This window comes from Echinops telfairi, unplaced genomic scaffold (assembly GCF_000313985.2).
Source record: "Echinops telfairi isolate 266 unplaced genomic scaffold, ASM31398v2 ScPeMD7_5592;HRSCAF=6446, whole genome shotgun sequence".
NCBI classification, from domain to species: Eukaryota; Metazoa; Chordata; class Mammalia; order Afrosoricida; family Tenrecidae; genus Echinops; species Echinops telfairi.
In genome coordinates, this window is record NW_022109491.1 from 22,939,639 (window position 1) to 22,952,714 (window position 13,076).

At 47.6% G+C, this 13,076-nt stretch overlaps 1 protein-coding gene and 1 pseudogene across 1 annotated transcript; both read right to left on the bottom strand.

Moving 5' to 3' along the window:
- Positions 1-5,027: 5,027 nt before the first annotated feature.
- Positions 5,028-12,799, bottom strand: LOC101661771 (agouti signaling protein). The gene is made up of 3 exons (XM_004698234.1): positions 12,640-12,799; positions 11,359-11,423; positions 5,028-5,195 (listed from the first exon to the last, which is right to left on the bottom strand). Exons 1-3 carry the CDS (start codon positions 12,797-12,799, stop codon positions 5,028-5,030), a joined length of 393 nt encoding a protein of 130 aa, XP_004698291.1.
- LOC101654035 lies at positions 8,066-8,492 on the bottom strand (annotated as a pseudogene).
- Positions 12,800-13,076: the final 277 nt, after the last annotated feature.

The following is a 13,076-nucleotide window of genomic DNA, read 5'->3' on the forward strand; positions in this document are numbered from 1 at the left end:
AGGGTTGTGCCTTTCTCCCGTGGTGGTTTTGTCTTGGAAACCTGGGGCAGTTCTCCTCTCTCTTCTAGGCTAGCTGTGAATCCCAATCAGCTCAAAAACCACGGGTTTGGGTTGGATTTGGTTTTGTGTTGTTTCTGTTGCTTTCAGCCAAAGAGCTCTGATCGGTTTACTCTTCATTGTACAAATGGGGAAATGGTGGCATCAGGAGGGCAGTGGTTTGTTCAAGACCCACACTGAGAAGTTTGGACACACGATCCTTCATCAATAGGCACAACGGGAGGTGTATTAGAGCCTAAGTTCTGAGCACTAGGTTTGTGAAAAGCTGCATTTACAGTAGGATCCTTGTATCCATTTTGAGCTTACACATAGCTTCAGGGTCCCCGGAGATCTTTCTGACAGCTGACTGGCAATGTAAAATGCTTTGTCCTCAGCTGCAATATATTTGCTGCAATTTCTCTGGTCAGCTCAGGAAGAGGTGATCTCAGTCACAAGAACTTTCCTAGGTGTGCCCTTGATGGAAATTGGGGTACTAAGGTCACATTGTTATGACTCATGACCCACCTTCCCCACTTCACGATGATTAGCGAGCCTAGAACCAACCCTGTAAATGTTCCTGATTGCAGTCCTGCATGTTCCTAATCGCAGTTCCTTTCTGGCTTCTGGACTCCCACCTGTGGCTGTAATTAATTCATCTGCTGCCAATCATGATTTTTGGGACACTTCCCTTTGTTACATGTCTGATGTAAGGCGCCACCTGACTGTGAGTCCTTTGGACTTCATTATGTCCCCATGCTGGTGGCCTCCCTCACCCAGTGATTCGTCTTTGTCTGAAGACTTAGTAAAGGGGTCTCGATCAAATATATTTGAATCTGGGTCTTTTTTTGCCCTAATAACAGAGGTAGGGAGATTTGCTCGCTTATTTCTTATTTCATATATGGGGACGTTTAATGTGGACCAAGTCTTTCTAAGACAACGTTTACTTTGCTCTCTCTCTCTCTCTCTCTCTGTGTTTGACAAAAAGAGAGAGAGAATGATGGTGGTAGAGATATGGGTGGAGGGTTCCAGATTCTCATAATGGTAGAACCACAACGTTGAGCCACAGCAAGTCACTTCTGATTGCCTAGGAAGAATTTTGTAGAGACCCAGGATCATGCTACCAGGACCCTGGGGGTTAAGGAGGAATTTCAGAAATCATCTGAAGGGGAACTTGGGCAGGTCAATATTTAACCAGGGACTGGAGTTACCAGAAGCAAAAAGGGCCAGTGGTCATGGCCTATTGGACCATGCACTCTGTAAGGAGAGGAGCCATGCTGGACACAGGATTCACGTCATCGGGCACAATTTCATGCACATAGTGGGCACTCAGTAAACATTTGCTGAATGACTTATTGAGTTGGTTATCTCTAATTGTCAGGACCCAGCAGTCTAGTGGTTTTGCATCTCTGGCCTTACCCTGGGGCCCCCATGGTGCCTGGTTGCTGAGCAGCGTCTGGAAAAGCCAGGCGCAGCGTGACCATGTGTTCCCAATATGCTCATTACTGAAGACACTCACTCACTGGCAACGATTGTACAAAGGAACAAAAGGTTCTTGCCCTGTGGACTTGCAGCCTAAATGACAGAAAACAGGCCAAGCAACAGGCAGTGTCTCCCTGTGTATGTGTTTTATTGGGCCAAAGCTCAGAGAAGCAGCAATGTCTTATGTTTATTACACAAACAGCCGGCATGATTGCCTTTCCATTTTACAGACAAATAAATGCAAGCCTGGCAAGACGCAAGGGCTTGCCCAGGGTGCAGAATTGTATCGACGGTCTAGCCTGAAGTACCCGGCTTCTCTTCTGGTGTCTGTCCAGGTGGTTCCCACTCTTCTTCTGTCTGGAGGCTGACATTGGCCTCCTGATTCCCTGCTGGCTGTGAAACGGCAGGCACAACTTGGAGCCCTAGCCGGGAAAAGGTCTGGTTGGCAAGGAAGGGGCTTTAAGGAATTTGAAAGAGGGAAGGTTGTAAGTGGCAAGTGGGCCAGGGGAATGGCTCCATCTAATGTTTGTTTTAAATAATGTGGTTTGGGTGGCCACAAAGTAAATTACTTCCCCATTTAACAGTTTGTACACAATATGTTTTGTGACATTAATTGTAATGTTCTCAATGCCACAGCCTTCTTCCCACTTCCTCCCTGGGTTCCTGGCTCCCACGGGCTCCCTTTTCCTGCCCCTTCCTTCTTTCTGAGTTTTGGTTTGGGCCAAATGCTGCCCTGTTAGCCTCATTGCTTGATTGTGTGGAGGAGTATGTTTCTCGTGAAATTTATTCTTCACTTTATCAGACTGCTTATGGCTTGGCTGAAAGGCTAACTCCAGGAGCGGGTTCAGTTCCAGGTTTGAAGGGTGGCTAAGGGGCATAGTCTTGGGGTTTTCCAACAGACTCTACTAGACCAGTAGTCATCTTTTTTATAATATAGAATTTTGTTCTACATTTTTTTCTCCCTTTATCCAGAACCTTCTATCGTGATCTTTAGCAGAGTGGTCAGTCGTGGAAGTCAGGCACCATCTGGTTTTTCTGACTCCAGGCTACTTGGCGTTCGTTTAGTTTATGAGTCCTTCGGACTACATAATTGTTTCTTTTTCTTCACTCGCCTTTCCTCCGGATGGTGAAACAGCAGTAGTTGCACCTTAGATCTTAGGTTACAAGTTTTGTGGGTTTTTTCAGTCACAAGTTTTTAAGGCCCCATTTGCTACTGACCAAAGTAGTATATAGAACATTGTGGGAACTATGTTATGCCAATTGACCTAGGTGTCCCCCAAGACTATGGTCCTAAGCCCTCAAACACCTAGTCTATTAAAGTGGTTGGTTATAGGTACTAAGTTTGCATAACTTTGTCCCTTATATCCTTTACAATATGAATGGATACAGTTGCAGCCCATACCAGGAAATATGTAGAAATAACGTCTCCCAAACCTATAAATGCTATGGGTGTATGTCTATGTCATCACACACCTGTCCAGCTTTCTTATCTAAGTGTTCCCTTGTGAATAGTTAATACTGTTATGGCAGGATTGTGTATACAATAGTATTTGCCATTGTTGCCTTTTACTCCTGCCTACCTCCCAGTGCCTTCCTCTGCCTTGGCCATGGTGTGCTGACATCCCTCTTATCGTTGATTCCTTTCCCCTTCATACACATGAATACCTATCTACTATTAGTGATTTTTCCCTCCCTCCCACTCCCGTCCCTACTATCAAAGAAGGATGGGTCACCTTCTCTTGATTTTTATAATAGTGGTTTTAGACACTATTTAACCTTTTTCAATTGACTTCTTTCACCGAGCATACTGTTCTCCAGGTTCACCCATGTGGAGATGCTTCATGGATTCATGGTGATTCTTTAATGCTGTGTAGGATTTCACTTACCCCTTCATCTGTTGGCAGGCACGCAGGCTGTTTCCACTTTGGCTAGTGTGCCATAGCAGCTGCAATGTTCAGCTGTGATGACCATGTGTGGACGTAGTACCTATTCATGTCATGGCTCACATTTCTCCAGGCTAGAAATCTAGCGATGGGATTGCTCGACCATACGGTGTCTCTGTCTCTTATTCTTTAAGGAAGTGCCATCCTGTTTTCCACAGTGGTTTTCCCATTTTATAACCCACCAGCAGCGAGAAGAGTTCTGGTCTCTCCACACCAGTACCAGAATTTGTTGTTTTCTAGGTTTGAAAATCTCTCTTGAGCAACATTGTCCCCCCAACCCCGCCAACCTCCCCAACCGTACATGAAGGGTTTCGGGGCTGCTCCACACTTTCCTATCCCACAGGCCTGTTTCATTTCCCATGGTTGGCAATTTCTTTGCCCTTGATTAATTAGACACAACGATTCCTTTAGGAAGAGCGCTGGCTTTCAGGAGAGAGGCGGCCAGGACAGGTGGTCTCGGCTCCTCTTACTGGCAAGGATGGGCCCCAGGGGAGCAGATCAAGTAGATAATGTAGTCTGGAGTCCCTCCCCTTCAGCTACTTGGTGTTTTCCCCCAGCCTCCCTCACTGGCTGGTCCTTCCTCTCAGACTTGCTCCCAACTCTTCCTCTTACCCCCAAAGCAGCATGCCAAGTGCTCCCTCTCTCAGGGAAATGCGACAGCACTGCATGTCAGCTCCTCATAAACTCAGCATCTCTGAGGATAGGGTGCCAAGCAACAGTTGGGGACATTCTAGGCGACCGATCCCTGACAGTACAGAACAAAGCTTGCTCCCTGCTCCTACCTAAGCTCAGAGCTGGGGCGGAAGGTGAGAAAGGATCCCGAAGTCCCTGCTTTTTACTTAAGAGCCCCAAACTCTGGGTGGCCAGTTAAATTACCCGGACACCAATGGTCTGTATTCATTTAGCCTGGGAAGGCGGGGCGGGGAGGGACTCTTCTCGGGTTCTAGCACTTCCGTGTGGGTACAAGTGGCACCTTTGGGTGAGTCCAGCACTTCAGTCCCACGGAACAGTTCCTCCTCTTAACATGGTCACCCTAGTCTTTATTCTCGGAGTACAGATGCTTCTGGGCCAGCCCAGGGAGACTGGATGGAGCGAGTGGGGGCATTTCTTTTCTCTTTTTCGGATTCGGAGGTAGGAGAGCTCAGAGGTGAGGGCATTCCTGACTGGGGAGACGTTCCCAGGTGTTCTCAGGTTTAAAGGTAGGAGGCAGCAGCGCCCGTCCCCCCTCCCCTAGGCCTGCAGGACTCCGCATCCCCAAGATGACCGGAAGGGCAGCTGGATGGCCGGCTTTCCCCTGCTCCGGGCAGGTCATGGGTGCTCCGAACGAGGGGCCCTCCCGCGAGGAAGGGGTATCGGCGAAGGGTAAGAAGAAAGCATCTTTTGCATCCTTGTTAGAAACAGCCGCCGAAATGGGAGCAGCCCACATCTATTTCCAGATGGCCACGGAAGCCCGCCTGCTGGAAGTCCCGCCTCCTGGGAGCTCCGCCCCAACGCGGCGGGACCCCCAGGGGCTGGGTCCTGGGCAGCCACACCTCCCGGGGCCCCCCGGCCGGAAGCGCCCCGCGGCGCTCAGCAGTAGCGGTTGAAGACGCGGCAGGTGCACACGCTGCGGAAGAAGCGGCACAGGCAGGCGGCGCACGGGTCGCAGCAGGCGGGCGCCAGCGGCTTGCAGCTGTCGCGGGTGGCCACGCAGCCCCCGGGCGGCGGCGGGCCAGCGGTCTTCACCGATGCCTTTTTCTGCGGGGGAGACGCCAGGGCTGCTGGAGCAGGCCACGCCTGTCCCACTTGCCCCCAACGTTGTTTGCATGCCCGGTCCACCGCCCCGCTAGGTCCAGGCCTGTCGGGCATCCAGCCGCCCCGGCCCGCTTCCTTATCCTGTCCCACCCTGCTTGCATGCCGACCAGAACTTAAATGGCCCCCCGCTTGGCCCTCTTTTCTCCCCTGGCAATTCCTTGTTGAGTCCCATAGCTTTTCATGAGTCTGTGCCTTCTCCTTCCTGTCTGTCCCAAATGCCTGTCGGCTCTGGGAGGGTGGAGGGAAGGTCGGGGAGAAAGGGGGAACTGATGACAAGGATCTACATATAACCCCCTCCCTGGGGACAGACAACAGAAAAGTGGGTGAAGACAGACAACAGAAAAGTGGGTGAAGGGAGACGTTGGACAGTGCAAGATATGACAAAATAATAATTTATACGTTAGTAAGGGTTCGTGGGGAGGTGGGGAGGGAGGGGAAAAATGAGCTGATACCAAGGGCTCAAGTAGAAAGCAAATGTTTTGAGAATGATGGCAACAAATGTACAAATGTGCTTGACACGATGAATGGATGGATGGATTGTGATAAGAGTTGTACGAGCCCCTGATAAAATTATTAAAATAAACAAAACAAAAACAAACAAAGAATGCTTGTCGGCTCTGCCTTCACACTACCTCTGGACTCTACCGGTCTTTTCAGCTCCTCTGCTACCCCCCTGAGCTAGGCCTCCGGCTTTTCTCATTTGCCACAAGGTGCTGGTGGGTACCCCGACAGCCCATCCTCCAACGCACTAAAGGGACGTCTCCTAAGAAGACATGGATGGCATCCTACCCTTGTTTAAAGACCCTCAGGGGGTTTTCTGTGCTGTCAGGTCCCCTGTGGGGTGACACCCCCTCCAACCCTCCCCCCCCCAACCCCGATCACTTCCTCTGGCCCTGTGTGCAAGGAACATGGCAAAGGCATTAGTGCCGCAGCTCCGCGGGTTACTCCTTCTCCTTGCCTCTGCTGCCCACTACAGGTAGCCTCTGGACACCCACCTGCACGCAATGTAGATTTGCAGCCAGATTCGATGTGTCCACTGGCCACGCGAGGAATACCGCATTTTCAAATTTCATTTCATTTCAATATGGAAGCAATGTTAGCCCCCCCCCCCACAAACACAACATTATTATTATTTTGGCAGGACTACGGCTGCAAAGTGCCATGGTCAGAATTAAGATGTGCTGCGAGCTTATCAAAGGAGGCGTGGCGCCATAGCGGTCCTGCGTTGGGCCACACGCTACAAAATCCGCAGTTGGAACCCACCAGCCGTGGAGGGAGAAAGGTTTTCTAGCCCTATAAAGAGTGACAGTCGCAGAAACCCACCGGACGGTTCTACCCTGCCCTATGGGGTCGCTATGCGTTGGAATGGACTGGCCGTGAGTTTTTGAGGAAGTATATTAGGGATCTCTGGTGGCGTAGTGGGTTAAGCGTTGGGCTGTAAACCACATGGTCGGTGGTTCAAAGATGGGGTTTTCTGTTCCTGTAAAGATTCCCAGCCTCAGAAACCCATAGGGGCAGTTCTGCTCTGTCCTAGAGGGTCACTATGAGCTGGCACTGACTTGGTGGGCAGTGATTGTGTTGGGTTTGATCATATAAAACACGTATCCTATTCTGAGGGTTTCCTATGAAGAATGTAAAATGTTTCATTAGTAGAATTTTAATAGTGATTACATGTGGAAGTGGTAACATTTTAGGTAACAAACTACATAAAATTTTTAAAGTCAATTGCACTTTTTTTTCTTTATCTTGTTTAGTGCGGCTAATAGAAACTTGAAAGTATGTATGTGGCTCACATTGTATTTCTATTGTACATTGCTACTCTGGAGTATTTTGTATTGTTCTGTCTTTTACAAAGCTATAACCACTGTACCTCCAGGACTCTGTCTCATTAAGAAACAAGCCCACTGCCATGAGCTGATTCAACGCACAGTGGCCTTGTAAAACAATTCTTCTGGGCTGTAAGAACTCCAGAAGCACACAGCCACATCTTTCTCAAATCACTGAGCTATGGAGCATTTAGCCACTGTACCAGCAGGGGTCTGTCTCAGTACCACACTTTGGTTCCTGCAAAGTGTTTATCATTATCTCAATTTATCATCTGTATTTGTAGATTTAATTGTTGACCTGTTTCCTCAGAAACTTCACGAGAACTGGGACAGCTCTCCCTTGCCCACGGCTGTGTTCCCAGTGCCTCATGTGGAATGTATATTTGTCCATCATCGGATCTACTTGTTCACTTGCTAGGCTGAGAAGCAGCCCCATTTAGGAGCAGAGACTTCAAGCTTCCTCAAAGGCTCAGGTCCCTTTTCCAGGGCTCCCGGTTCTGATTACAGTTCATCTAGGAAACTGAGGCAGATGAAATAGAAATAATGTGTCTATTTAAACCAGGCCTTTATCCCAAAGGGTGCTGTTATGATTTTAGGGCGTATGTGCATACTAAATAAACTTGAATCGCATAGTGAATAAAGTTTCATTTTTCAGTCTCTTTCCATTCAAAAGGCCCTGCGCCGTATCATCAAGTCATTGGCATGTCTCCCACACTTGCCAATCTGCCTTTCAACCCACACAGAGCGGGCTTCAGACTTAGAACTTTTGGCAGGCCATATCATCCAGCTCAATGCAACTCATTACTGTCGAGCCAATTTGGACTCACAGTGACCCTATCTATGTCTGAGATGGTAACTTTTTTTTTAATAAAAAAATTTTTAATTAGTTTATTTGTAACATCGTAGGAACGACATCGGATATTTTTCTCAAGTGGCAAATGAGCCAAAATGTAACATTTCTCTCTGCTTCCTAATGAGAACCTCAAAATCACCTGTCTTTTGGAGGATTCAATTTCTTACGACGTCTGTGATACTGCCCATGAGGATACCAATGGTGCTTCGTAGTAAAGAACATTTTGCTAAGTTGTTCTATCATAGGTCCTTGTTGTTTAAGACACTCATCCTTCACTTCTAATCTAGTTTTCAGCACCTGATCATGTGTTTCTTCACTGTTATGTAGAGGGTCTGGCCGAGGAACGGGTTTTGTATGTTCATATGGAATGTCCACAGAAGGGTGGTAGCATACTATTGTCCTGCCATCTGATGTCAAAGCAAGCGCTACCTTGCAATGTCAGTCATCAGGGAGAGGCGGTGTAGATTGATGACAAACGCTGTATAAAACTCCATTTCGAATTGATAAATGTTTCAGGACAGTTCTGTTTGACAGTGCCCGTGTCACTGCTGCCACTGCCATGGTGGACCAAGATGCGTGTATCAGACGATATGGTAAAAGATGTGATGCAGAGAAACTGTTGGAAACATCTGCTTCCAGGCACACCTATTTTCATCCCTGCTTGACAGGTCCTCACAGGGAAACCGCCATGTTATCTCCCAGAGATGGTAACTTTTTACAGGAGCACAAAGCCTCCTCTTTTGCCTGGAGAGAGGCTGGTGATTTCAAACTGCAAACCTTGCAGTTAGCAGCCCAATGCATGACCACTACTCCACCAGAGCTCCTGACCATTTGGCTAGACACAATATTTCATTTTAATTTTACTTATTTTTATGATTATCTTTTAGTTCTGGCATACTTACAGGCTTACTTTAGAAAATCATTTTATTTGGTGCTCTTATGGATATTATAACAATCCATCCTTCAATTAGATTAAGCATAATTGTACAATTGTTGCCTCCATAATTTTCAAAACATTTATCTTTCTTCTTGAATTCTTTGATATCAGCTCTCCTTTATCCCCTTCCTCCCACACCCTTCCCCCCAGGAGTCCTTATTATATATTATCATGATTATTTTGCTGTATCTTACATCATCCAATGTATCCATTCACCTGCAATCCTGTTGTTTGTTCCCCTTGAGTGCGGTTATACAGACATCCTTGCTATCGGTTTCCCCTTTCCCCCTTCCCCCACCCCTTCCTGTACCCTCAGGGTATCATTACTCCCATTACTATTTCTGAAGGGTTTGTCTATTTTGGATTTCATGCATCAAATGATCTTAATTATACAAATGAACATACACAGGTCTCACAAGATTAATGAGGTAAAACTAAGACAATAATAGTAGGGGAAGGAAATATTAAATAACTAGAGGGCAGTTATGTGTTTCAGCAGTGCTATACTGCACCCTGGATACATCATCCCTTCTGTGTGGCCCTTCTGTGAGGGACTGTCCAATTGTCTTACCGGTGGGTTTTGGGTCTCTATTTTGTCTATGCTCCTTTATGTCAATTTGATTGCTTGTTTTTAAATTTCTGATACCTATTCCCGTTGACACCTCATGATCACACAGGCTGGTGTGCTTCTTCCATGTGGGCTTTGTTGCTTCCCTACTAGATGGCTGCTTGTTTAACTTCAAGCCTTTAAGGCCCAGATGCTATATCTTTTAATAGCCGGACACCATCAGCTTTGTTCACCACATTTTGCTTATGCATCCATTTTGTCTTCAGCGATCGTGTCAGGAAGGTGAGTATCATACATTGCCACATTATTAGAATGAACTGTTCTTGTATTGAGGTAAGATTTAAATAGAGACCCAAAGTATGTCTGCTTCCTTATTGTATTTACATACATATACACACAAATACACCTATCTTTATATATTTACATATTCATATTTATACCTATATATAAATTTTACTTTATTATTCTTTCCTTTTCATTTTTTCTTTCCTCCTGCCCCACTATCATGTCTACCCATCATTCACCTCTCAGTAATTCCTCTCAGGATTACTTTTAGGTATACATATTAAATAGATGAAACTCAGATATGGCAAAAATCGTGACTGTAGCTGTGATGTGACTGATTGGGAAACATGACATGAATGGATAAAGATGAACTTTCAGGCAGGGGCCTGGCTAGTGCATGAGGACACTTTTTAGCATGGAAGCCATTATGTTCTCTAAAGGATTTTTTTAAGGCCTCTGTTAGCCCAAATTGCTTGCTTTCTTCTCAGCATATGGAGGCCTATTAGCCCAAAAGTGCTCACCCATGCCAAACTCAAATGTGTACACAATCAACTGTTTTAAAAAATAACCCCAACATGCAGACTTTTAGCCACTTAAAGCCTGTCTACTAAGACGGTCTGATTTCCAAAAGCTACACTTAATATCTGCTAGCCCTAATAAAAGAAATCAAACAAACTCACTATCATCGTTCATGAGGGTAGAAAGCTTCATCTTTCTCCTGCAGAGTGGCTAGTGGTTTCAAACTGCTGACCTTGCACGGTTAGCAGACCAGCATGTAACCCACTATGCCACAAGGGATCCTTACGACAGTTACATGGAGCCAAGGATGCTGCTATCCTTGGAAGCTCTCTAATCCACCCCTTGCTGCAGAAAGGCATCATCTACGGACATGCATCTTCCCCTCCCTTCACTGGCCCAGGGATTTTCATGCTCTCTGCCCCTTCTGGTGGCTCCCTAAGCCCCTAGTCTCTCGAAGACCTCTTGTCACGTTGGGCTGCTAACTGCAAGGTCAGCAGTTTGAAACCACCAGCTACCTAGCAGGAGAAAGACGAAGGTTTCTACTTCTGTAAAGCGTTACAGTCTTGGAAACCCACAGGGCAGGCCTACTCTATCCTATCGGATGGCTGTGAGGCGGAAGTCCACTCGATGGGAATGAGTTTGGAGGTTATCAATGCCTAAGTAAATAACTTGCTGGACAATGCTACCTCTTAACCAACCCCAAATTCCCTTAAACTCCCTGCGGATATTTTGTTCAGTAAACCTCAGCTTCCAGGGCTTCTAAGTGGGGTCTGACCTCGAACTCTTACACCAGGAAGCCTTCAGGTTCCTTTCAGCATCTTTTGTTAATGTTTTCCATTTAGTTATGAGCTGGAGCTTTGAGGGTCTACTCCTTTTTACCCGACTGCTGTGGAAGCAATTCTGACTCACAGTGGCAGCATACTCAGAGAAGAACTGCCCTGTACCGTTGTTTCCAAGGCTGTATGTAATCTTTTTGGAAATTCTCCTGAGGCGTGACTGTTGGTGGGTTTGAACTTCTGACCTTTCCGTTAGCACCTGAGTTCTTAACCGCTGTTGCCAGGATTTTCTTTCTCCTTAAAAACACTATGCTGCTACCACAAGGAACCCCCCAGGACTACCTTAGACAAGCTCTTCATCTTTTCAGCTTCTTTCCTGCTGACCCGTTTGGATTTCTTGTTCAGCGCTTCAAAGAGAAACAGAAGAAACAAAGCCAGATGTTGCTGGCGGCCCTGAGCTGGAGGAGAGGAGGAGATGTGGGAAGTCAGAGGAGGGGTGGAGGAGAGGGGTTGGCTGGCTGAATCACATTGAGACACTGGCAGGCCAGTTCTATTGACCTGGAGCCCAGGACTGCCAGCCAAGCGGCTTCTGAGGAAAGGCAAACAGGAAGCACCTCGGATCTCTGTGGCTTGGTCCCTGCGCATGCTCCTCCTTTAGCCACCAGGCAGCTCTAATGTGAATCGTGATTGTGCCATAGGAGAACTGTTAGACTGACCCGGCAAGGTGTTGTCCTGATGATACAGGAAGTCTTTGTATACAGACAAAGTCTGCCATCTCTATAGTGATCAATGGAGGTGGATGCATCCCTTTGGCCCCCCTTCCCCTCACGTCCCTGCTTTGCCTAGAATCACCTCTTTTCCCAGTGAGAGGCAAGGCACGGAGGGATGCTCCTTTGAGCCGAAGTTCAGGAGTCCAACACCTGGGTTTGAATTCCAGCTCAGACACAAAAGAACCGAGGGGGGTCTCATCTGAGTTACTTTAACTTTCCCAGCTTTAATTCCCTCGATTGTGAAACACGAAGCAAAATCATGCTCACCTCACAGGGTTACCTGAAGACTAAGTGAGGTGATTTGCCTAAAGTGCGGAGCACAGTGCCAGCACGTAGTGCATTTGCTCTTGTTCAATTATCAAGGGAAGTCAAGCCAGAAGACCTTGAACACCAGCCTGACTCGCTCCTCAATGCTTTCCTCTGAGCACCCATTCTCTGCCCTGGCATGACAGAGACTGGGTCATCCCATGCTTGCTTTGTCTTTTCATCCCATCCCCCCCACCACAGGACCTCTTTGAAACCTCCTTGCAGTCTGCAGCATTTCCTAAAGTGTATGACTTTTGACAGGACCTCTGTGATTCAAGAAGTTTCAGAGATGCTACGTTAGACCAAGTTCACCGAGCGCCGGGATGGCCGCTTCCTCAGAATTTCTAATCTGCTCATCTGCAGGTCTGATGGGTGGCAGTGACGGACCGGATTTTCCCAAACCCCCTGAGCCAAGGAGCATTTTATTCGCCCCTGGGATTACTTCATGGAATGAGCAGGAGGGAGTCCTGACCCCACAGCAGTAGATCCTGAGGCCTCCTCCCGCAGGCCAGAGCCCAGAAGCCAGGCCCCAGGCCAGGCTGCTTACCCACAATGGAGACAGAAGGGCAATCCAACAGGCTCACGGAGGCGTTGTTCCTCAGGGTTCTGTCGTCTCTGGGCTTCTCCTCCAGCGCCAGGTGGCCGTGGGTGGCGAGGAAGCACAGGCAGACCAGCAGAGTGGCCAGGAGCAGGCGTGTGACGTCCATCCCGGGAGGCCTGCGTGGACAGGGAAGGTAGGGGCAGTGGTACCGAGCTATACCCTCCTGCGTCCTATGTTGCTCTGTCCTATGGACAGAGCTGAAGAGAGGCCCCAGTAGTGGCTATAGTCACTAAGGTGCAGAGAATAAGGCAATCAAAGTAATATGGCTCAGTGGGAAAGATACGTGGATGGATGACTCCTTCAGCCCAGTCAAGTAGCTTGTCGCATGTGCTACATCCGTGGTTCTCAACCTTCCTAAGGCTGCAGCCCTTTCTTTTTTTTTT

What these genes read in the sequence shown, in the direction of transcription:
- LOC101661771 (XM_004698234.1), bottom strand. Translation starts at nt 12,799, where the DNA reads ATGGACGTCACACGCCTGCTCCTGGCCACTCTGCTGGTCTGCCTGTGC. An exon ending in CCCTTCTGTCTCCATTGTGG is followed by an intron (nt 11,424 to 12,639) that starts GTAAGCAGCCTG and finishes TTCTCTTTGAAG; the next exon opens with CGCTGAACAAGAAATCCAAA. An exon ending in AGATGAAGAGCTTGTCTAAG is followed by an intron (nt 5,196 to 11,358) that starts GTAGTCCTGGGG and finishes TCTCCCCCGCAG; the next exon opens with AAAAAGGCATCGGTGAAGAC.